Raw genomic sequence first — 24,475 nt, forward strand, 5'->3', positions numbered from 1 at the left:
GTGAAGCCAGGCGTCAGTGTGAAGCCAGGCGTCTGTGTGAAGCCAGGTGTCAGTGTGAAGCCAGGCGTCTGTGTGAAGCCAGGGGTCAGTGTGAAGCCAGGGCTAATGGTGAATTTCAGACCAGGGTCAGAGTAGCTTGTAGCCAGAAGTCAGATTTGGCTGTCATTGAGATCAGGGGCAGGATCACCTGGGGGCCTCACAGATGGCTGGAATAAAAGCATGCAAGTAAAAGTGCTTTGTAGACTGTAAAACATCACTTTGCAAATGGAAGATATAATCATTCATGTTTTACTGGCCCCCTAATATGCAGCTTACAGGTCATAGCCTAGAAACTTCTCCCTGGAGGCCAAGTCTCCACATACCCCATGCTGCATCACCTCAGCAAAGAAGTTTGCCTGAGGGGGACTGAAGGGATGAGCTGGACCCCTAGCCCTGCATACCCTTCCTCATGGCACCACACTTGGCTGACGCTACCCCCCAACCCCCAGATGGCTGAGCTGCAACCCTGCAGGCCACCCCAGCTTCCACGTCTCTCTCACCTGGGCTGTTCTGTTCAGTACCAGCTGAGCCTCGTCTTCTTCCTCCTCACATTCTGGGGCCCTCCTCTCCTCAAAGAACACCTTTCCTTCTCTCCTCCTGGTCTCCAGGCTTACCCTCCTTTACTTGGCAAAGCAGCTTTCTGCCACCCTCTCCTCTCTGTCACAGCCCCTTCCTCACTTCCCTATTTCCTACTTCCCTTAATTGGCCTAGTTTTCCATCTACCTACTCACTCCTTGCTCTTTCATTATAGAAACATTCCCCAAGACAGACACATGATGTCCCCCATGACAGGACCCCACTGTGGTCTGTTCTACTGGGTAGGTTTCCCCCCATCTGGGCTCTGAAACCCCTGGTGTTGGAGAGCAGTGACAGAAGAGGAAAGGGGCTCAGGGTCCTAGAGGGGTGGGGTTGGGGTGGGGCTGAGAGGGCCCAGCCTCCCTGAAGAGCCTGGCCACACTGACCTTGCCCTCATCATCTTCAACCAAGATCTTGCCAGGCTTTGTTTCCTTTATGATGCACCCAATAGCCACGCTGGTCTTGTTGGCAGGGAGGGGGTTCAGCCACACATGGTCACCCTGGACAGAAGAGAGAAGACAGTGGTCAAACACCTCTTCCATGTTCCCTTTCCTGCTCAAGACTTACCTCTCCTGGGGGCCGTCTTTTCCAATGCTCTCTTCATATCCCCTCCTCCTCTTTCCCTCTCCTTCTTATTCCCTCTCTCCTTTCACACTCTCTCTTGCTCTTGCCAGGATGGCAGTGGGAGGTAGCAATGGAAGATTCTCTGGCCTACCTTGGTTCTAGGAAACAGACAAGCCATATTTGCAGGAAAACAGTCCCACCGTGAGGTGGAAAAAGAGTCTTTGCCCTGTGAATAGCCCTATAGGACCAAAACCCGTTGGGTGAGGAGAAGCAAAGACTAAAATCTCATAGGTTTCTGCTAGCCTGTGACATGGCATTGACCCGTATGAACTTCCTTCTGACCCAAGAAAGCTCACCCCATTCAAAGAAGAGTAATCCCCAAACCAGCACAGGTCTACATACAAAGATACTGAAATCCAACAGGAGGAAAGGAGCAAGTGACTAATACCAGGAAAAACAAACAAACCAACAAAACTGTCAGAGAACAGTGGAAGTTGTGGCCAAGTATTTCACCATAGTTTCCAAAAATGTACTGAAGAGTAGATCAGAAGCAAGAGCTCAGAAATTAGATGCTGAGACAAGTGAAAGGGATGAGAATTGAGTTGGTAAAGCTCAAAAAAGAAATGGAAGAGATAACATGGACCAGGAATGAAAGCAGAATTGGAAACAACAGAAAAACAATCACTGCTATAAACATAGTAAAGATCACTGAAGACAGGAGGAGAGGACGAGCTGAATGACAGAGAAATTTTTTATTTTTTATTTATTTATTTAAAAAAATTTTTTTCAACGTTTATTTATTTTTGGGACAGAGAGAGACAGAGCATGAACGGGGGAGGAGCAGAGAGAGAGGGAGACACAGAATCGGAAACAGGCTCCAGGCTCTGAGCCATCAGCCCAGAGCCTGATGCGGGGCTCGAACTCATGGACCGCGAGATCGTGACCTGGCTGAAGTCGGACGCTTAACCGACTGCGCCACCCAGGCGCCCCCAGAGAAATTTTTTAAATGAGGATTAGGAAGAAAAGGATAGATTGGGAAGATGGACAAAGATACGTGGGCACCCAAAGAAGATAACTGGAAATAAAACCCAGGAAGATTATTTAAAGATATAATTCAAGACAACTTTCCAGATATTAAAGAAACCTTGCATCTATAGATTGAAAGCACCTCAGGTACCAGGATATAATGACAAAGAAAAATCAGCTCCAGGACATATACTAGTAAAGGTTTTTGAGCTTTGAAAACAAAGATGAGTTCACTTCTAAGGAGAAAGTTCAGGACAAATTCAAATCCTATAGAGAGCTGAACAACTAAAAGATCTCAAGAAAAGAGCAACCTACCTATTAGTATGGCCACTACCAAAAGAACAGAAAACATCAAGTGTTAGAGGCACTGGAACTGTTATACACTGCTGGTGGGATTGTAAACTGGTACAGCCACTGGGGAAAATAATAGGGAGATTCCTCAAAAAAGTAAAAATGTATATACCATATAACCCAGCAATCCCACTTCTGAGTGTACATCCAAAGAAATTCAGAGAAGGATCGTAAAGACATATGTGCACTCCTATGTTCATTGCAGCATTATTCACAATAGCCATAGGTGAAAGCAATCCAAGTGCCCATTAACATATGAATAAACAAACAAAATGTGATGTATACATGCAAAGGAATATCCTCAAAGTGGAAGGAAATCCTGTTATGTGGTACAGTATGGATGGACCTCAAGGACATCATGCCAAGTGAGATATGCTAGTCACAAAAAGACAAATACTCCATGATTCCACTATAAGAAGTATCTAAAAGAGTTGGGGCATGTGGATGGCTTAGATGGTTGAGCGTCAGACTTTGGCTCAGGTCATGATCTCACAGTTCATGGGTTCAAACCCCACATCGGGCTCTGTGCTGACAGCTCAAAGCCTGGAGCCTGCTTTGGATTCTGTGTCTCCCTTTCTCTTTGCCCCTCCCCTGTTCTCTCTCTCTCTCTCTCTCTCTCAAAAGTAAATAAGCCTTAAGAAAAAAAAGAAGTATCTAAAATAATCAAAATCACAGAAACAGAAAATAGAAAGGTGGTTGCCAAGGGCTGGAGGAGGAATGAGGGAAAATAGTGTTTAGTGAACACAGAATTCCAAGTTTGCAAGATTAAAAGTTCTTAGGTCTGGGGCTGCCTGGGTAGCTCAGTCAGTTAAGCAGCTGACTTCAGCTCAGGTCATCATCTTGCGGTTCATGTGTTCGAGCCCCATGTCTGGCTTTGTGCTAACAGCTCAGAGCCTGGAACCTGCTTCTGATTCTGTGTCTCCCTTTCTCTCTGCCCCTCCCCTGCTTACACTCTGTCTCTCTCTCCCTCTCAAAAATAAATAAACATTTTTTAAAAATTAAAAAAAAAGTTCTCAGATCTGTTGCACAACAATGTGAATATACTTGATGCTGAACTGTGTGCTTAAAAATGGTAAATTTAGCGTTAGGCATTTTTTTTTTTTTTACCACAATGAAAAAAGAAAGAAAAAAGAAATCCAGTAACTTTTTACCCAGCCAAATCGTCCTTCCTGTATAAAGGTAACAAACATTTTTGAAGATACAATATTATTCCCATAAGCCTTCTAGAAAAAAAAACTGGGGAAGAAAGTTCAGTCAATAGTACAAGGAATAAAAATAGATCCACATCGACACTCATGATCATGAAGTTTCAAAATACTTGGGACGAAGAGAAAATCATGAAAGCTTTTAGAGAGAAAAAAATAGATTTTGTACAAAGGCTCAAAAATGAGAATGGTTGGCACAAAAACAAACACTGAGATCAATGGAACAGAATACAGAACCCAGAAATGGACCCACAAACATATGGCCAACTAATCTTTGACAAAGCAGGAAAGAATATCCAGTGGAATAACGACAGTCTCTTCAGCAAGTGGTGCTGGAAAAACTGGACAGCGACATGCAGAAAAATGAACCTGGACAACTTTCTTACACCATACACAAAAATAAACTCAAAATGGATGAAAGACCTAAATGTAAGACAAGAAACCAACAAAATCCTATAGGAGAAAGCAAGGCACAAACCTCTTTGACCTTGGCTGCAGCAACTTCTTACTGAACACATCTTCAGAGGCAAGGGAAACAAACGCAAAAATGAACTATTGGGACCTCATCAAAGTAAAAAGCTTCTGCACAGCAAAGGAAACAATCAGAAAAACTAACAGGCAACTGACAGAATGGGAGAAGATATTTGCAAACGACATATCAGATAAAAGGTTAGTATTCAAAATCTATAAAAAACAAATAATGCAGTGACGAAATGGGCAAAAGACATGAATAGACACTTCTCCAAGAAGACATGCAGATGGCCAACTGACACATGAAAAAATGCTCAACATTACTTATCATCAGGGAAATACAAATAAAAACCACAATGAGATACCACCTCACACCCATCAGAATGGCTAACATTAACAAGTCAGGCAACAACAGATGTTGGCAAGGATAGGGAGAAAGAGGATCTCTTTTGCACTGCTGGTGGGAATGCAAGCTGGTGCAGCCATGCTGGGCAACAGTATGGAGGTTCCTCAAAAAATTAAAAATAGAACTACCTACGACCCACCAATTGCACTGCTAGGTATTTATCCAAGGGATACAGGTATGCTGTTTCAAAGGGACACGTGCACCCCAATGTTTATAGCAGCATTATCCACAATAGCCAAAGTATGGAAAGAGCCCAAATGTCCATCAATGGATGAATGGATAAAGAAGATGTGGTATATATGTACAATGGAGTATTACTCTGCAATCAAAAAAGAATGAAATCTTGCCATTTGCGAATATGTGGATGGAACTAGAAGATATTATGCTAAGCAGAATTATTTGGTCAGAGAAAGACAAATATCATATGACTTCACTCATATGAGGACTTTAAGACACAGAACATATGTACACAAGGGAAGGGAGGCAAAAATAATATAAAAAGAGGGAGGGGGACAAAACATAAGAGACTCTTAAATATGGAGAACAGAGGGTTACTGGAGAGGTTGTGGAAGGGTGGATGAGCTAAATGGGTAAGGGACATTAAGGAATCTACTCCTGAAGTCATTGTTGCACTATATGGTAACTAATTTGGATGTAAATTAAAAAAATAAAATAAAATAAATTAATTTAATTTAATATTAAAAATTAAATTAACAATTGTGTTGCATTATGCTAAAAAAAATGAGAATGGTGTCAGATTTCTCAACAGTAATGCTGGAAGCCAGAAGACAACATGGAATAAACATCTTCACAATTCTCAGGGAAAATTCTGTCCAGTACGGAATCCCATGCCCAGCTGACACATGTGAATAAATGTATTTTAGATATGCAAGTTGTTACTCCTTCTCAGAAAGCTATTGCAGGATGTGCTAGATCAAAATGAGGGAGTAATCCAAGAGAAAGACCTCAGGTCCAGGAGTAGGGAGTCAGTACAAAGGAGAGACAAAAGGCATATTCAGACTGGCTGTGAAGGAGCTCCCAAGACGATGTCAAGATGTGTGCCTCAGAAATACAAGACATAGTCTAGATATCACAAGTCAGCAACTCTGGGAGAGATTTCCCTCTGAGGATGAAACTGGTTGACCTCCTGATGAGTCAGAACATTTTGAGAGAAGACTGACATGTCTGGGAGAAAGTGGGGGTGTTAAAGGGATGAAAAATACACAGAAACCTTAGCAGGTGGGGAAAAGACAATTACAAAGTCTAGCAAAGGAAAGCACGGTGCTTAGAGTACGCTGGCTCACTTCAGGGTAGCATTTACTTAGATAAAATAAGTAAACTCAATATGCAGATCTGATCAAAGCTAGGTTTAACAATTTGGGGCGGACAGAGACATGAGTAGCATACTTGTGAGTGCCCAGAGGGGGGTAAGCTTATGGAGCTAGGGCCTTTCTTACATGGCAGGAAGTCAGTCATCGATGATGCCTGAACCCAAAAACTCCAGTAGCACTGTGAGCCTGTTCTTTCCAGACACAGAGGGAAATACCCAAGAATCAATAGCAGGCTTGACAGTGGTCACCTCTGGGGAAGAGGCAGTGGGAAACTGATTCTTTAAACGGTATGTCTGTACAATTTTATAAAAATGGAAGCCAAATTAAAAAAGAACTGCAGGGGCGCCTGAGTGGCTCAGTCGGTTAAGCGTCCGACTTCGGCTCAGGTCATGATCTCATGGTCCATGAGTTCAAGCCCCACGTCAGGCTCTGTGCTGACAGTTCAGAGCCTGGAGCCTGCTTCCGATTCTGTGTCTCCCTCTCTCTGACCCTCCCCTGTTCATGCTCTGTCTCTCTCTGTCTCAAAACTAATAAATAAACATTAAAAAAAATTTTTTTTTTTTTAAAAAGAACTGCAAGGAACAGTTGCTGCAGGATACAGAAAACCAGTTTGACAACATACTGGGCCCAGTGAACGAATCAGATCATACCAGACACCTCAGAGATCCCGGAGAAGCTTTCTTCCAAAGAGGATGAAATTGTAGCATGCAGCTGAAGCCGCTGGCAGATCATCAAAGCAAGATTGAAAGTCAAAGGCAGACGATGGGCATCTCACAGCAAACTTGACCTTAACCAGAGATGAACAAGAGAGGCACCATGTCCAATCCAGACTGCGGAGGCATGAGCCCCACATGGGCTGGAAGAAGAAATCAAAGAACATGACTTTTGTTCCCTCCATTTGGCCAAAGCTCTACTAGGAAATAAATGAGAAGCCACATCACAGAAAATAGAGCTTCTTCATGACCTCCATCAGCAGGAAAAGACTGCAAGAGCTGCCGAATCAGGAAAAGAATGGAGAAGAGAAATAGCATCTCTCAGCCATGAAGAAAGTAAGAGTGTCTATGGAGACTCATGAAATGGAGGAGGAGTTGAAGAAAGCAGGGAGATGTGAGGAGTCCTGGGAGTCCTCCTTGCTCTGCGTGATAGGAAATACATGACAGCTGGGTGCGGGAAGAGCTCTTGCTGGAGAGAATGTGGGAGTGCCCCAGCATGAGACAGAAACTACTGCAAAGGCCAGAAGCCATGAACAACCCACTCCCTGGAGACCTGGTCCTTCATACTAATGTCTCCCAAGAAAGGTCTTTTGGCCTCCTCACTGAAACGGCCTCCTCACTGAAACGGCACTGTGCCCTGATACCTTGTGCCCACCTGCCACGTCTTTCTCTTCCCAAAGTAGAAGAGGTGGACCTAGAGATGGTCTATGCCTGCATATAGTCAGATAGATGAAGACTCAGATGAGTCATCAAGGGAGCTCCAGCAGCAGGCCTGGTCTAAGCTCCAGTGCAGGCCCATCAGTAGACCCACAGAAGCCTGTCCCCTCTGCAGGGACAGATGGCATGGTTACTGCTGGTGCCAAAGACCTTGTTTTTCTCAGGAATGTCTCACAGTGCCTGGGCATTGTATCCCCTCCCTATCTGATGAAGTATGGTTGAAGATAAGGTATGATTGATTTGTCAACAAACAAACGTTTATGACTTTGTGCACTGGAGACTGGGCCGATCTAAGAGAGGTGCTTTAAATTTCAAAATAATTCCAACCAGTCTTCTGCATTGAATAGTTCCCAGCCCCTCTGCACACAGATATGTAAACATTCATAGTCCTCATTTGGAAGGAAGATGGGGTTTCATTGTGACTGAAAACCGTGCTCTGCCCAGGGCCTTGGGGTGGCTCAGAATGTGTGCAAGCACCAGGATCTCGGTTTCCTCACTTGCCCATAGGGTGGGGGGTGAAGAAGCTGGTGATGACGGCAAAGAGAAAGATCTATTTACATGTTCATCCTTAAGTCAGCTACCTTGTGTGTGCATCCTTGTGATGGGATCCCCAAAGCCAAAATCAGGGACAATCTAATGGTTGAACAATACATGAGCAATGCAAGGCCTAATCACCTTCTTTAAAAGACTTCAACTTTTGTTTGAGGACTCACCCCTCCCCAATTCATGGGGTTCTTGGTGAGCACCATCCCGTCCAGCTCAGGGGTGGGGCAAGTGATACAGCCCAGTGTACTCATCCTATCCCCTCAGCTGCCAGAAAGGGAGGCTGTATACAATGCACAATTTGTAAATCCTTAGTGTGTGGTCAAGGCCAGCACTGTCCAATAGAAATACAGCTCAAACCGCATGTGTAATTGAAAATGTTCTAAAAAAAAAAAAATGAAAATTTTCTAGCGGCCACCTTTAAAATGTAAAGAAAAACAGGTGAAATTAATGTTATAAATGCTGTTATTTTTTTATTTTCAGTTTTTATTTGAATTCAAGTTAGTTAACATATATGGTAAAATTGGTTCCAGGTATAGAATGTAGTGATTCATCACTTACATACAACACCTGGCGCTCATCACAAGTGCCCAGCACCTATCTAGCCCATCCTGCCACCCACTTCCCTCCATCAACCCTCAATTTGTTCTCTATGGTTGAGTCTCTTAAGGTTTGCTTTCCTCTCTCTCTCTCTTTTTTTCCCTTCCCCTATGTTCATCTGTTTTAAATTCCACGTGAGTGAAATCATACGGTATTTGTTTTTCTCTGACTTACTTCACTTAGTATGATGCACTCTAGCTCCATCCACATCATTGCAAATGGAAAGATTTCATTCTTTTTGATGGCTGATTAATATTCCATTGTATATATACACCACTTTTTATTTATCCTTTGGTGGGTAGACATTTGGGCTGTTTCCATAGTTTGGCTATTTTTGATAATGCTGCTATAAACACCAGGGTGCATGTATCCCTTCAAATCTATATTTTTGTATCCTTTGGGTAAATACCTAGTAGTGCAATTGCTGGGTCATAGAGTAGTTCTATTTTTGACTTTTTAAGGAAACTCTGTACTGTTTTCCAGAGTGGCTGCACCAGAATGTTGTTATTTAACCCAATATATTCAAAATATTATCATTTAAACAGGTAAGAAATGTAAAAATTGTTAATGAGATATTTTACATTCTTTGGACTGAGTCCTTGGATCTGGCATGTGCTTTAGACTTACAGCACATCCCGATTCAATGCAGACATATTTGTAGCACCTGGGGTTCATGACCACCACAGTGGACAGAGCAGATTCAGCCCTGGCACTTACCACCTGCTCCCAGTACTTTAAAGCCCAGATGCACCATGACCTGGATCCCTTTGGGCCTTTGCATGTGCTGTTTCCTTAGTCTAGACCACTGTCACCCACTGTACACATTCAGAACATCTAGTGGTCCTAATGTTGTTATCAAAGTTTGGGATTATGTGCGACTTCCAATGACCCTATGTAATCCTGTGACAATGGTATCGTTATTCCTATTTAACCACGAAGATGTAAGTGGTAGTGTTGGGATTTGAACCATGCCGGTCTGTCTCTAAGAGGTGGCCAGAGAAATCAGGAGGAGGAGGTTGAAAGAGGTTGGAGGAAGACTGGAGGAGTGGGTATCAGCTGACTAGGGTAACAGGTGGCTAGTTCGCGTGTGGTCTTTGCACCTCACAAGCTGTAGCTGTGTCTCCCCACTTCTGGGCAGGACCACTGGGTCAGAAAGGGCACTGCCCCTGATGTCCTGAGAAGTCTCAGACAGCCCCATGTTCATCTGACTAGTGGTAAAACTAAGGTCTAGAGAATGGAAAGCCTGGCCAAAGTCATACAGCAAGCAACTGGCAGAGCAGCGAGTTAGCCATATTCTTTGAGGAAGGACCCCTCAGCTGCTGCTGGAGAAACCCCCACCTCACTCCCAGCCTGGGGTATACTTCTGAAGTGCAAAAATCAAATTTCTCTCGAGTCCTATTTTATCAAAAGAGTTTACAGGGTGCCTGGGTGGCTCAGTCGGTTAAGCATCTGACTTTGGCTCAGGTCGTGATCTCATGGTTCACGAGTTCAAGCCCGTCATCAGGCTCTCTGCTGTCAGCACAGAGCCTGCTTCGGATCCCCCTGCCTCTCAAAAATAAATAAACATTAAAAAATTTGTTTAAAGATTTTTATTAGCCCGGGGAGGGGGCGGGGTCCCCTGCTAATTGTTTTCAAAAAGATACTTTTTTCCATAATGTAGTTATTCAACATGTTTGAGTTTTCTCAACAATATAGGTTAAAGTAAACATTAAAGCCTGTTGTAGACTAAATTCATATGTCAAAGCTCTATCCCCCAGTGTAACTGTATTTGGAGATACAGCCTTTAAAATGGTAATCAGGTTGGGGCACCTGGGTGGCTCAGTCAGTTAAGCATCCGACTTCAGCTTGGGTCATGATCTCACAGCTTGTGAGTTTGAGCCTCGTGTTGGGCCCTCTGCTGTTAGTGCAGAGCTGCCCTTCCCCTGCTCGTGCACGTGTTCTCTCTCTCTCTCTCTCTCTCTCAAAAATAAATAAACATCTTTTTTTTAAAGTAATTAAGGGGGTCTCCTAGGTGGCTCAGTCGGTTGAGCATTCAACTTCAGCTCAGGTCATGATCTTGCAGTTGACGAGTTCAAGCCCCGCATCAGGCTCTGTTCTGACAGCTCAGAGCCTGAAGCCTGCTTTGGATTCTGTGTCTCCCTCTCTCTCTGCCCCTCCCTCACTCATGCTCTGTCTCTATCTCAAAAATAAAATAAACATTAAAAAATAAAAAAAAAAGTAATTAAGGTTAAATGAGGTCAAAGAGGTAGAGCCCTAACCTGGTGGGATTGGTGTCCTTATAAGAGGAAGAGACACCAGAGAACTCTCTCTCTCTGTGTGACAAGAAGGAAAGCCATGTGAGAAGGTGGCTATCTGCAAGCCAGAAAGAGAGGTGTCACCAGACACCAACCCTGCTGACACCTTGATATTGGACTTCTAGTCTCCAAAACTGTGAGAGAATAAATTTCTGTTGTTCAAGCTGCTCAGTCTGTGGTATGTGTTATGGCATTTTGCTGTGGCACAGTTTTGCAGAGCGGCCTAATGGTTAGCCCCTTTGGAGTCAGACAGACTGGGTTCTCATTCCTTCTCTACCTTCCATGAGTGAGATGGCCTTGGGCAAGTCACTTAACCTCACTGACATCAGTTTCCTCACCTATTGAATGGGGCAGCTTCCCAGGGCTGTTGTGAAGATGGAATATAATGTTGGTCAGGAGCCTGAGTGGTGCCGGGCATGGAGTAGAACCACTGCATGGTATGTCAGGAATAAGCACAGTGTGGTTCTTCCCTTTATTCAGGAGTCACTAGGACCCATTAAAGGGACCATTGGTGAATCAGGCCATCACTGTCTTCCCAAGAAACTTGCAATCTTAGAAGACAGAGCAGGTGTACCATTGCAGTTGAGCATAATATGCCCCCAAAAGGTAGCTTTTTAAACTCTGCTTGAAGTTAGTCATGTTCCCAGTGGGCCCCCTGGGACTAATGCATCCCATGGGTATATTCCTTTGTGAAATAAACCTGGCTTTGCCTTACAACTCATGCTCCTCATGCTCCAAAATGGTGCCAAGTTCTAAAGTGGTTTAGATACCAAAAGCCCCTGCAGCCTGAATTTTGAAACCACGTGTGTTCTCTTTCCAGCCTAGAACAGCCTGTCTCTATTCTGGAAAAGACAACCCTAGCCACCCTTCTGTGACTCAGATAGTTGGAGGGCTTGGTTGCAGGAGCCCTTGGTTGCGGGGTGATGCTGTCCCCTCTCAGCAGTGTGGATCCAGCAGCCAGGAGGAGACAATGGCCACTGTGTGGCTTTGCATGCAGAAAAAGAATATCTGGGGCATTTTCTTATCAAAAAGGACTTCTCTCTATCCAGCCTTCCTGGGTTTGGGTTGGAATTCAGGGGTGGGGTGGAGTGGAGGGCAGGGAAGAATGCCCAAGCTGGTTTGGGACTCTCCTCTGGGCTCCTCCAGCCTTCAACCTTCTCTCATCATGCTTGCATCACCTCAGCTGCCTGGAGGCCTTTGCCCCCCACCCCCCACTCCAGGGCAGGGCAGTGTCTCAGCATTTGCTTCCTTTCCACATGGAGCCATCTCTTGGCCACTGGGACACAGCAGGCGCTTAAATGTTTATTAAGCTGAGGGAAGATGGCGAAGAGCCCAAAGTTGAGATTGGACCCAGTATTTGATTCCCATCCACTCTGAGTGAGCTCCTTGCAACTGTTGCAATGAGACAACAAAAGAGAAATCCCCTTGTCAAGGCATTTAAGCCTTAAATAGAAGTAAGGGATTACTGCGCCAAGTGTAGCCACCTGCTCAGGCCCAGAGGTTTGCCAGACTCGTTTTCTTTAGGTAATATAATCTGTCTTGTTCTTCCTACTCCCTTGTCTCTGACGTTTTCCTTGGGGGCTCTCCTTGCCTCTCGCTGATTGTAATTCCCAGATAATCCCTGGATGCAATAGATGCAATTCTTACCAGCCTGAAGGCCGACATCTTGGGTGGCAACTCCCCCGACCTGTGAGCAGAGAAAAAGCAGATCATCAGTCCTCATGGCCCTGCCTTGGAGCCCCTGGAGGGCAGGGGCCACGTGTGCACCTCAGCACATCCTTGAATGCCCTGCATGGGGCCCAGCTCAAGAAATGATTCTCGAATAAATGGACGAATAAGTCACCGTCCCACCCAAGTGTGAGAAGATGCTTTCTCAGTTTCTTCTATCCTATCTCATCTTTATTGAACATCTGTTTTGCACTCAGTACTGGGTTCGACATGGGGAGTCTGGGTGGTTCCGAACGTACTTAAGACACAGTCCCCGTCATCCAGAAGCACAAATTTTATCTGCTTGGGACACCTGTGAAAGCCATTCACCACCACACACTATAGGGAGTGCTGAGGTAAGCAAGGCAGCATAGCTAAAGACACATGACATACTTTATATAAATCTCATAGCACCCCAAAACACAGGTGTTCCCCCATTTGTTAAATGGGATCCCACAAAGGGCAGGTGACCCAGTAAGTTAGCAGCACAGCTGGGAATCCAACCCTGGTCTACCTCCTTTCAAACCTGCCCCCAGCTCCTGGCTGCCTTCCAGGGGTATAGGCATGCACATGTGTTCCTTCCAAACTCATATCAGATGAAGTACACAGACACCAAAGGGTAAATCAACCTCTGGAACTGCATGAAATTTGCTGTACCCTGTGGGAGGAAAGGTGAGATACAAGGCTGAAATCCAGGCAGGTCATGATCCTGAAGGACCTGAATGCTATAAGAATATGGCCCCCAATCTCCTCCTAGGGCCTTTCCCTTCACTTTGACCTCTTCCTGTCTGAGGGAGATGCTGATTATTTTGGTCTGCTTGAAGTGCCTTCCTCTGTTCTTTTCAGGGAAATTCTCCTTCCTTTGTCCAAACTGTGTTCCGGATAAGGACTGTCAATGACATAAATCATGGTACCCAGAACCAGACTATGACTCAAGCAAGGGCCAACCACAGGCTTTCCCTGAGATGTCCTAATTGGAACTGGGGGTTGGTTTTCTTTCCAGCCAAGAAGATTTGAAGTGTGATTCCAAAATTGCCAGAGGTTACTGTCCTAATGTCCCGAAAACAGCTGGCTTGGGAGAGTAAAGTTGGGAGTTGGAAGGAGACAAAGGACAGAAATTCTGTCTCTGACTTTTTGTACTTTGATTATTTGAGCTAAGTCATTGAAGCCAAAGAATTCTCCCTGATCTGGTGACCCCCATTCTATTCTCTTTCAGCTTGCACATCCCCCTTGTGCATTCCCACCCTCTTCCAGGGTCACTGCCAGGATTAAACACTTCCAAGTCCAAAATCAATGTCTCCAATCCCCACCTTTCTCCTGAACTCCAGGTCTACCAAAGCCCCATTTTCTGGATATGTCCAGCAGATAGGTTATGGACACATTAAACTCAGCATGACCACAGCAACTCATCTCCTCTGTTTCCACATCTGCTCTTTTCCATGCATTCTTTATCCCAGTGAATGCTATTAGCAATTGTGAATAAAACGTTTGAATCATGGGGTGCCTGGGTGGCTCAGTCAGTTGAGTGTTCGACTTCGGCTCAGGTCATGATCTCATGGTTTGTGGGTTTGAGCCCCACGTTGGGCTCTATGTCAGCTGTCTATGCTGACAGCTCAGAGCCTGGAGCCTGTTTTAGATTCTGTCTCCTTCTCTCTCTGCCCTGACCCAGCTCGTGCTCTGTCTCTCTCTCTCTAAAATAAATAAACATTAAAAAAATTTTTTAAACGTTTGAGTCATCCTATTATCCCCATCTTTATTTTTTTTTATTTTTAAAAATTTTTTTTAACATTTATTTATTTCTGAGACAGAGAGAGACAGAGAATGAACAAGGAAGGGGCAGAGAGAGAGAGGGAGACACAGAATCTGAAACAGGCTCCAGGCTCTGAGCTGTCAGCACAGAGCCCGACGCGGGGCTCGAACTCACGGACCGTGAGATCATGACGCTGAGCTGAAGTTGGACGCTTAACCAACCAAGCCACCCAGGCGCCCCTCCCCATCTTTAAATGATCGCTTTCATTTGAAGATTTCATCTATTAAAACTTGAGGTTCTCAGCTATATGCTGTCTACAAGAAACCCACTTTAAAAATAAAGACAGATTAAAAATAAAGAGATAAAGATATACCATGCTAACACTAATCAAAAGAAAGCTGGAGTAGCTTTGGTTATTTCAGACAGAGCAGACTCCAGGGCAAGGAGAATTATGAGGAATAAATAGGGCATTACATAATTATAAACAACAGAGGTGCCTGGAGCTCAGTCAGTTAAGTATTTGACTTTGGCTCAGGTCATGATCTCACAGTTCATGAACACAATCCCCATTTTGGGTGAGCGTGAGCCCCACTTTGGAAGAGCCACTTCTCTCTCTTCCTCTCTCTGTCTCAGCCCCTAGCTCATTTGTGCACTTTCTCTCTCTCTCTCAAAAATAGATGAATAAACAAACAAACAAACAAAGAAACAACAATAAATTGGCCCAGGAGGGCCAATTCTCAAAGAAGACATGACATTACTTAACATGTATGTACCTAAAAGCAGGGCATCAAAATACATGAGGCAAAAATAGGTAGAACTACAAGGAGAAAAAGATGAGTCCACTATTATAGTTGGAGTCTTTAATACTCCTCTATCAACAACTGACACATCTGGCAGGCAGAAAATCAGTAAGGACATCATCAAATTCAATAGCATCATCAATCAATTGAATGTAACTGACATTGGTAGAATACTTCAGCCAACAACAGCAGAATATACATGTTTTTCAAGTTCATGTGGAACATTCACCAAGATAGACCATATTCTGAGCCATTAACATACCTGAACAAATTTAAAAGAATAGAAATCATACAATGTCTGCTCTCAGACCATGATGGAATTAAATTAAATCAAAATAGAAAAATCCCCAAATACTTGGAGATTAAGAAACACACTTATAATTAACACATGAATCAAAGAAGTCTTAAGAAATATTTTAAATGTTTTCAACTAAATGAAAATGAAAATACAACTTATCAAAATTTGTGGGATGTAGTGAAAGCTATGCTTAGAGGGAAATATATAACATTGAAAGACTATATTTAAAAAGAAGGTGGGTGCTTGGGTGGCTCAGTTGGTTAAGCGTCCGACTTCAGCTCAGGTCATGATCTCACAGTCCGTGAGTTCGAGCCCCGCGTCGGGCTCTGTGCTGACAGCTCAGAGCCTGGAGCCTGCTTAAGATTCTGTGTCTCCTTCTCTCTCTGCCCCTCCCCTGTTCATGCTCTGTCTCTCTCTGTCTCAAAAATAAATTAAAACATTTTTAAAAAAATTTTTTTAAAAATAAGAAAGTTCTAAGGGGTGCCTGACTGGCTCAGTCAGTGGAGCATGTGATTCTTGATCTCGGGGTTGTGAGTTCAAGCCCCATATTGGGGGTAGAGATTACTTAAAAACAAAACCTTTAAAAAAATTAAAAAGAAGAAAGATCTAAAACTAATAATCTGAGTTTCCACCCTAGGAAACTAGATAAAAAAGAGCAATATAATCCTAAAGCAAGAAGAAAAAAAAAGAAACAATAAAAATTAGAGCAGAAATCCCAAATTTGAGAATAGGAAATCAATAGGGAAAATCAATGAAACAAAAATCTTGTTCTTTGAAAACACCAATAAAACTGATAAACCTCTAGCCAAGCTAACCAAGAAAAAAAGAGAGAAGACACAAATTTATAATATCAGAAATGAAAGAGGGACATCTGGAGGATAGTTGACCTGATCCCCTTGACATTAAAAGGATAAAAAAGGAATATTATAAACAACTAGATATCTACAAATTTGGTAAATTTAGATAAAATAGACCAATTTCCTGAAAGACAGAACTGTCAAAAACTCACACAAGAAGAAATAGACAATCTGAATAGGCCTATATCTATGAAAGAAATTGAATCAATAATTAACAACCTGTCAAAAAAGAAGCATCAGGCCTAGATGGTTTCACCAATGAATTCCACTAAACATCTAAGGAAGAAATGGTACCAATTCTCTACAACATCTCCCAGGAAACAGAAGCACAGAAAACACTTCCTAACACTTCCTAATTCTGAGCCAGCATTACCCTAATACCAAAGCCAGATAAAAGACACTGAAAGAAAGGAAAAACTACGGTCTGTGTCGCCTCCTGCCCATCTCTTAGTCCCCTGTCATCCTTCACTTGAGAGACAGGAAGCCTCCCAGGTAGACTTGCTTCCTGGCCTCTCCAAAAATTATTCTCCATTCTACCAACCAAGTGATCTTTAAAAGATACAAAAAAACTGACCATATCATACCTCTCCATAGCCAGGAGCATGTGTGTCATATCCTTATGGCATTCAGGTCCTTCGGGATCATGACCTGTCTAGATTTCAGCCTTGTATCTCACCTCTCCTCCCACAGGCCACACCAAATTTCATGCAGTTCCAGGAGCCACCCCCCCCCCCCCCCACCGCATTCTCTCTCACTTTGGTGTCTGTGTACTTCATCTGATAGGAGTTTGGAAGGAACACATGTGCATGCCTGTATGTACCCAAACACAGATACACACACCCTCATATGCTGCAGCTATAATTTTCTACCTCAGCTCTTATTGTTGTTTTTATGTGTCACTGTGTGTGTCTCTCCCACACTTGCAAGAATCTTAAGAACAGAACTATGCCCTACTCATTCCAGTAGGGGCTCACAATATGCTTGCTGAATGTATGGATGGATAAATGAGTGGGTGGGTGGGTAGATGGATGGATGGCCACCAGGAAGATGGGAGCAGCCATGCCCCCCCCCCCATCCCAGGAAAGTAAGTATGGTGTTGCCCCTGAGGGAAAGCCCTTAGAGTATTTGCAAGTTCCTACTTCTTGTTAGTGAGATACTTTCTTCTTAGCTCAGGCCCCTTGCCCAGCCCTGAAGTAGGTCAGTGTGCTGCTGAGCCCACCAGGGTCAGTGTCCTGCACTGGCCCCAGGGTGTACTGAACCTAAGGCACCAGAATGGGGCTGACCATCACCTGAGAGGAGAAGGGTGAGCTGCTGGTTACCAAAGCCCTCCTCAGAGCTGTAGGATGTCTAAAGCCACACCACTATCATGGGCTTCTGAGTATCACTGAAGTGGAGTATGGGAGAAGAGGTAAAGAAATGCTGAAAGGGGAGTGGGGAGGTGGAGTTGGGGAGAGAGTCAAAATGTTCCTGGGACTAGGAGGGGCTGTGTGCCATGTGGTATATGGGGCACCGAACAGGAGACTGTGGTCTGAGAAGCAAAACACACACGGACTCTCTGGTCTATGGGAAGCTAGTCCAGAGTGGGGATGCTACCCTGGAGGGCTGGCAATGAAGGGATGCAGAAAGGGTGTCTGGATCTGGGTGAGGGATTGAGAGGCTTGGAAGTTACCCTGTGCAACCAGCCAACTCCTCCAGAGCCAAGGGTGTCTGATGTGGAATCTGTCACTCCAAACGGGAACAAAAATGGGCTGGCGTAGGTGAAAGAGGCCACCACTCAGTGGAAGGCAGCACAGTCCAGCAGGTGACAGGGACTCTGACTAGACCATCCCACTGCAGACACTCAAGACAATCAAATATTGGTAGTTTCAGATGGTTTGATCTAGTATGTGTGTTGATATTTGAGTATGAAATAAAAGTGAGCTATCTTTTATAGTATCATGCTATTTTTGTTTAAACATATGGAAGATGCATATATCTAAAGACGGAGATACATCCTTTTTAGAGGTAATTATACTGTTACCAGTGGTTTCTTCTGGAACTGAGGATTGGCATGGGGGATAGAGGGAGGAAGGTGGGGGAAGAATTTTCCTTCACATTTTGCTCCTTTCTGTTATGTTTGGCGTTTCTATATCCATATATTTTTATTATTTATTTTGCTTTTATTCTTTGCGTTGCTGTCTATGGCATTGTCTGGCTGCCTGAAATCCTACTCCCTTCTCGATCAGCCACCAAGCTCGGTGATGGGGAGGGCCGGGAGGGGCTGATAGCAGCACCATCGAGGCGGGAGCTCAAAGTAGTGCTGCTTTGGCAGTGCACACTGGGACAGGGCCTGTCAACCCCGACTCTGAGCCTCTAAGTGTGCCCTGATGCAGCCAGGATGGCTCAGCCCCTCTCCAAAGCCCAGGGCCCAAGGGACACACCCTCCATTGAAAGGGAGTCCCACCACACAGGATTGTCTGGCGTGTGGGGTGATATCAGTGGGATGGCGTTCCTGTGAATACCATGTGACTGGCAGTTCAGGAGGTATATGTCCCCAAGAGGTACCCCCGGCCCAGAGACATGATGCTCCTGGGTCCTCACCAGGGATCCCTTCTCTTTTGCCCAGATAAGGCCAGAGTTGACGGTGTGAAGCTATAGGCCTCCATCCCATCCTGCCCTGGTGGGCACAGGGCCTGGCCACCCCTATGGCCAAAAACCTTGCTGTGTGTGCTCACGTCCAGCTGAGAGACCTTGCTTTCTCAGAACCTGGCTCCTAGACCCTCCCAGGGCCTTACACTAGGTTTATCCCTCCTCCCTGCACACCTGACACACAAGCCTCTAGGGCTCCCTGCAGGTACAGGTCAAGTGTCGGCCTCTACGGCCTCATCTCTGGCCCACTCCTTCAGACCTGGCTTAAGTGTTTCCTTGCAGCCTCCCTGACTCTGTCCTCAGCCATTCTAGCTAATGTCTACCTTCTCTGGCTCCAGAAGACCCTGGCCTACGTTGAAACTCATGGTTTTCACTTGCCCAGAGAAGACCTTCTCAGAGCTTTGCTGTGGCAGAGTGCCAGCCTGCCCAGAGAGACCTCAGAAGAGAGGGCCCTTGAGAAGCCCTCCTGAATTTACTATTTTTGCCAATGGTATTCCCTTGCTTGGTATCCACTTCATGACATCCCATCAGGAAAGCCGGGCTTCTTTTCAGAGACTAGCTTGTTCTTAACAAGGGCATGTTTAAACTCGGCACTGCTTACATTTTCGTTTTTGCATTGCCCACCAGGACTCTCACAATGAACATGGTGGCTATGTCTAGCAAATATACTGGAACTTCATTTACTAGCCTTCCTCTAAGAGAGTTGAATTGTGCTTTCCTACCTTAATTATTCTTCCTCTTGTTTTCTCCTTTATTTTATTTTTGATTTTGTTGCATTCTAGGTATCTCTGTAAGCTGCCTCAAGTGACTCTCTTTTGTTTACTTTTTGAATAAGGCAGGTGATCACTGAGAGATTTACAGACTAACATACACTGTTCCACTGTGCTGTGGTTCCTTTGCCTGCCCTCTGCACTCTGTCCCTCCCCACAGAACAGAGTAGGGGCTCAGACTGTACTCAGACATGCTGCTAAGAGTTTTCCAACAGTAATTCATTAATTCGACCTACACAACAATGCTACATGGTAACTGACATGGTTCCATTTGACAGATGAAGACACTGGGGCTTCAGGTCCCACACTTAGTAGGTGGCTGAGTCAGGATTTGAACCCCTGCTCGTCTGGCTGTGAAGTCCTTGTTTATTTTACTTCACCTCTCCCCTTGGTCTGATACGCTGCACTCTCTAGGACTACACTGTCCAATATGGTAGCCACTAGCCACATGTGACTGTGTACATGTAAATTCATTGTAGTTGAAATTAGAAATTCAATTCCTCAGTCATGCCAACCACACTTCAGGTGCTCAGTAGCCACATGTGGCTTGTGGCTACCGTGTTGGACAGCGCAGTCTGTCATCATGGAAGGAGCATTTACTGCTTCCCTCCTCCCACACTCAGCTCCTGGCAGGAACTGGCTGCGCCCAGACCAGATCTTTGTGATGTCACTTCTTTGGCCTGGAACATCCCAGTTCTCCAGCACTGACATCAAGCCATCCTCTCCTACACAGCCCATCTGTGTCCCTTCGCCTCCTTCTCTGTCACTCTTTCTCCTTCCCACCCTGGACTCAGCCCCAGCCATCTCCTCCTCTGACTTCTTGATGCCTGTGTGGTCTATGCCTGGTGGGGTCACTTTTCCTTCACACAGTCTCACCTCACCAGCCCAGCAGTGAAGGAACACAGTGCACGCTGTTTGATTGAGGAGGTAGGCAAGGGAGTCCCAAGTGGCATTGGATAGAAAACTAGACTTCGTTCCTAGCTTTGCTTGCTACTAGCTACTGCATTCCTTCAATGTATCTTCCCCAGTGCCTGTCCTCTGCCACGCCCTGGGTGGGGGCAGGGGACAGATCCCGGAGGAGATCCAGGCTGTGCACCTCCGGGTACTCATATTCAGTGGTCCAAGGCAAAGAATGTTATCCTCCTTCATCTCAACGCCCTCTTTTGCGAAAAACTTGCAATTCCTGCTCTTCCTCACCGCAGCATGTCATGTGGACTGAGTGACACCATGGAATCAAGAGATGTGGTGCAAGATGTGAAAAGCGTGCTGTGACACAGATGCAACTGGGTAACTGGGAGTGTTCATTGTGCCGCGTCACTTCCCCACAGAGCTGTGCCTCGCCCCGTGCCTGAGTGAGAATACCCCAGGACCCAAGCCAGACACGGACACGGGTCCTCTGGGAAGAGGCACCTGAGGGCCAGTCAGCAGGGTGCCCGGCAGGTCCTGGGCGGTGGGGAAGGCTTCCTGCAGGAAGTGCTATTGAGCTGAGTCGTTCAAAACAATTTCCTGGGGCCACGTGCTGCAGGCCCAGAGAGCCAGCCCCGTGCAGAGTTTTGGCTTTCTTTGAACTAAAATCTGCAATGGAGTTTTGGGGTTTTATGGGTTAGAACAAAATTCAAGTCCAGAGTTACAGAGTGTGGACTCAGGGGGAGGCCTGGCTGTGGGGAACAAACATACCCAAGTTAGAAGATTTAGGATGGGGCCCCACTCCTCTGGCTGCCAGACCCTCCTACTCTACATCTCAGATTTTCTCATCTGTGAAATAGGGATGGATGCCCAGCATGCTGGCAGCTCAAGTGAGAAAAAAACCCTCCCCCCAGCCCCCTGGGGCCCCAACAACCCAACACTCCCACCCAGGAGGCTTTGGGGCCAGGCTGGCAGGGTCCTGCCTCTCCCCAGGGGCCCAAGCCTTTCAGAGGTGATTGACACAACTGCCTGCAATTGTCCAAGATGATACACAGGTGAGTCACAGGAGCCTGGGCCCTGGAGTCCAGTCTCGACTCTGCGCCCCATTCCATGGTCCTCAGTCTCCTTGTCCATAAAATGGAGGCAATAACACCAGTGTGCTGTGAAGGCACAGTGCGATGGCACATGTGGCACAGCTGACGTCTGTCAGGTGCCAGATGATTGATCGGTGCCCAGGCAGTCCCTTACGCCCTATGGTTCCTCCTTGGTGAGTCCTCCTGCTATGAGAAGGCTGCCGGCTAGGGTAGCCGGCTGGCCGCCTCCTGCCCCCGCCATCCCCCCTGCCAGTGAGTCCACCTTCTTACAGAAGAGGGCCAGTCGGCTTCCCTCCTCCTCCTCCTTCTCCTGCTCCTCCTCCTCCTCCTCAGCCCCCAGGCCGGCCCTGCATCCTGATGGAACAAATCTCTGGGCTGGTGTTCCTGGTTTCTAGGCTCCTGAAAGGAATCTCTGGCTCTCTACTTCTCAGGCCTTTCCCACCTTGTTTCCAAGTGCACCCTGCCGGGCTTCGCCAAGTCGTGCCTCCCAGCCCACCTCCTACCCGCCCCCGCGACCCTCCTCCCGAGTGGTGACTCCCTCCTCCCATCCTCCCAGCTGGCAGAACACAGCCCCCCCAGTCCCCCACCCCCCCACAACCCTCCTCCCGAGGGGTGACTCCCTCCTCCCATCTTCCCAGCTGGCAGAACATAGCCCTCCCAGCCCCCCCACCGGTGCAGCCAGCTGGCAGAGAAGCCCCCGAATTCCCCTACCTTCTCAGGACAGGGGTCTCGCTGACTCCCTTCCCCTCCACCCTGGGCACTCCGAAAGAGCAGGGAAACGAGGCAGTGCCAGGGCTCTGGGCGTGTCAGAAAGTAAGGGAGAGGAGGAAGACGCAGAAGGGACCCAAGAGGAAATGGCCCAGCAGTCTGGCTCCACGTAATTTATTACAGGACTTTGTCCTGGGCCCCATCCCCTCCCACATGGCAGCCCCAGCCAGCAGAGCCTCACAGCAGCCTGATCTTTAACCCTGGCCTCTTCAGCGAAGACTCCCCACAGGTCATCAGAGCCTGCACTCCATGCACCTGTTGCTGGCCACCAGCCAACCCCATGGTGACAATCAGCTGATCAATCAAGGGAGTTCAGCATATTCCTGGGCATCACAGGGACTCCAAAGACACCCATGCAGGACCTCTGCTCCCAAACATCCCGTGTCCTAATTGGGGCACACACACAGGAGAGGCTAGGAAGCCTATAACGGAGCTAAAGGCCATTAGCACAACTAGGTTTGCAGTGGGGTCCCCGGAAGCAGGGGCAGCTGGCTTGAACTGGGGCTCAAGGGAAGGGGGGGTTCTGCAGTGAGGCTAATACAGACCTTTCAAGCGGTGTGCACTGGGAGAGGCCATGCTGTAGGGGGAGGCAATCCCTGAAAGTGTGAGTGTGGGGGCTTTGAAGGCAGGTGGAAGGGGAGTCCACAGGAGGGACTATTCAGCTGCAGCCCTTCTCTTGGGTGAAGAGAGACCTTGGGATGGTGCTCACAGTTGGTCCCACTAGAGCCAGGCAGGCTCCTTCCCAGGCCCAGGGTTTGGGAGGCACTTGGGAACTGCAGGCCGAAGTGTGGGAAGCCCCTCTCACCTTTCAGATAGAGCTGAGCCCCGGCAGGTGGCAACCCTGACCTCGGCCTCTTTTGGAGACAGGAACCAAGTGTTGGTGGAGAGAGAAGGGTAAAGTAGACTGGTTGCAGAGATGGTCCCAGACGGAGGTCACCACTGCCCGAGGGCTTCCCGGGCTTCCCGCAGGGACCCCTTGCAGTCCCAGCTCTCCTCTGCTGAACGCTCCTGCTGCTGAAACAGCTTGAAGGAGTTTCTTTCTTACAACCAGGTAGCCCATGCCAGAGGTAGGGAATGAGCTGGGGGATGACCAACCAAGGGGCCATTTGGAGGAATCGTGTGCTCTGAGACTTTCAGCCGCCCCCCACCCACTCCCTGTGAGTCCTACCTTGGCACCAGCTAGCCTCTTGCCCCCTTAAAGTCTCAGCCAGTTTCTGGGCCAACACTTGGTTTGGGGGTGGGGTGGGGGCTCACATGGCACGTAGCCTCTCTGGGTTAGACACCATTTCACTCCCGCAGGATTGGTGAGCTGCATCTCCCAGAAACGGTGAGTTCCTTGCTCTGGGACCCCCTGCACCAGGCTGGGTCCTCTATGGCCCTCTTCCTCTGCCCTCATGAAAGAAAAAAGCAGAACAGAATATTTGTGCCGAAGAAAGCAATTTATATCTCTAGCCAGAGTCTGTGTTAAACAGAATTTGACAGAAACACCTTTTGGTTACCTACAAACTTCTTTCCCACTTTGTTTTTCACATTTGACATTGATATCATAAGCATTTTCCTACGCTGTACCAAACTTTAATCACCTGTCTTTAAGGACAGCATTCAAGTCCCTCCTATAAATGTCCCATCATTTGTATAATCATCCTCCCTGGATGGACATCGGCAGGCACCCAATGCTTTGCTATTACCCACAACACTGCAATGAACGAATCTGTGCTCACAGCCCTGTTTGCATGATGGCGCTACAGGAAGGCTAAAGAAGGGAACTTATTGAAACAAGGGGCATGAACACCCAGCAAAATGGTGTGCATGTCACTGCAGGGACCTGGCCTGGCTGCTGTGTGAGCTGGCGGGGCTCACAGTTTCCACTGCTGAGGTACCCCAAGCCCAGGAAATCAGAAAGAGGGGCTGATGGCAGTCGGGGCAGGCTCTTCCTGTTTGTCACACCTGTGACCAGACTTGGCTCTTAGGCAGCCTAATGTGACTGCCACAATTCTCCCCAAGACACAGATATTTTGTGAATTTCTAAAAATACGTTTTTGAGCTGAGCCCAAATGCCTC

The 24,475-nt window shown here is 46.6% G+C and overlaps 1 protein-coding gene across 1 annotated transcript in view; it reads right to left on the reverse strand.

Moving 5' to 3' along the window:
* MYO7B (myosin VIIB) overlaps positions 1-22,476 on the reverse strand; it is an 84,936-nt gene extending 62,460 nt beyond the window's left edge. Inside the window, exons 1-3 of the mRNA XM_040474742.1 lie at positions 22,358-22,476; positions 12,484-12,523; positions 1,002-1,115 (exon numbers count right to left, since the gene is read on the reverse strand). Coding sequence (XP_040330676.1) covers positions 1,002-1,115; positions 12,484-12,501 — 132 coding nt within the window. The 5' untranslated portion in view covers positions 12,502-12,523; positions 22,358-22,476. The remainder of the gene's footprint in view (positions 1-1,001; positions 1,116-12,483; positions 12,524-22,357) is intronic.
* Positions 22,477-24,475: the final 1,999 nt, after the last annotated feature.

The sequence above is a fragment of the Herpailurus yagouaroundi genome, unplaced genomic scaffold, assembly GCF_014898765.1.
Source record: "Herpailurus yagouaroundi ecotype Mexico unplaced genomic scaffold, PumYag 140, whole genome shotgun sequence".
Taxonomy (NCBI): domain Eukaryota; kingdom Metazoa; phylum Chordata; class Mammalia; order Carnivora; family Felidae; genus Herpailurus; species Herpailurus yagouaroundi.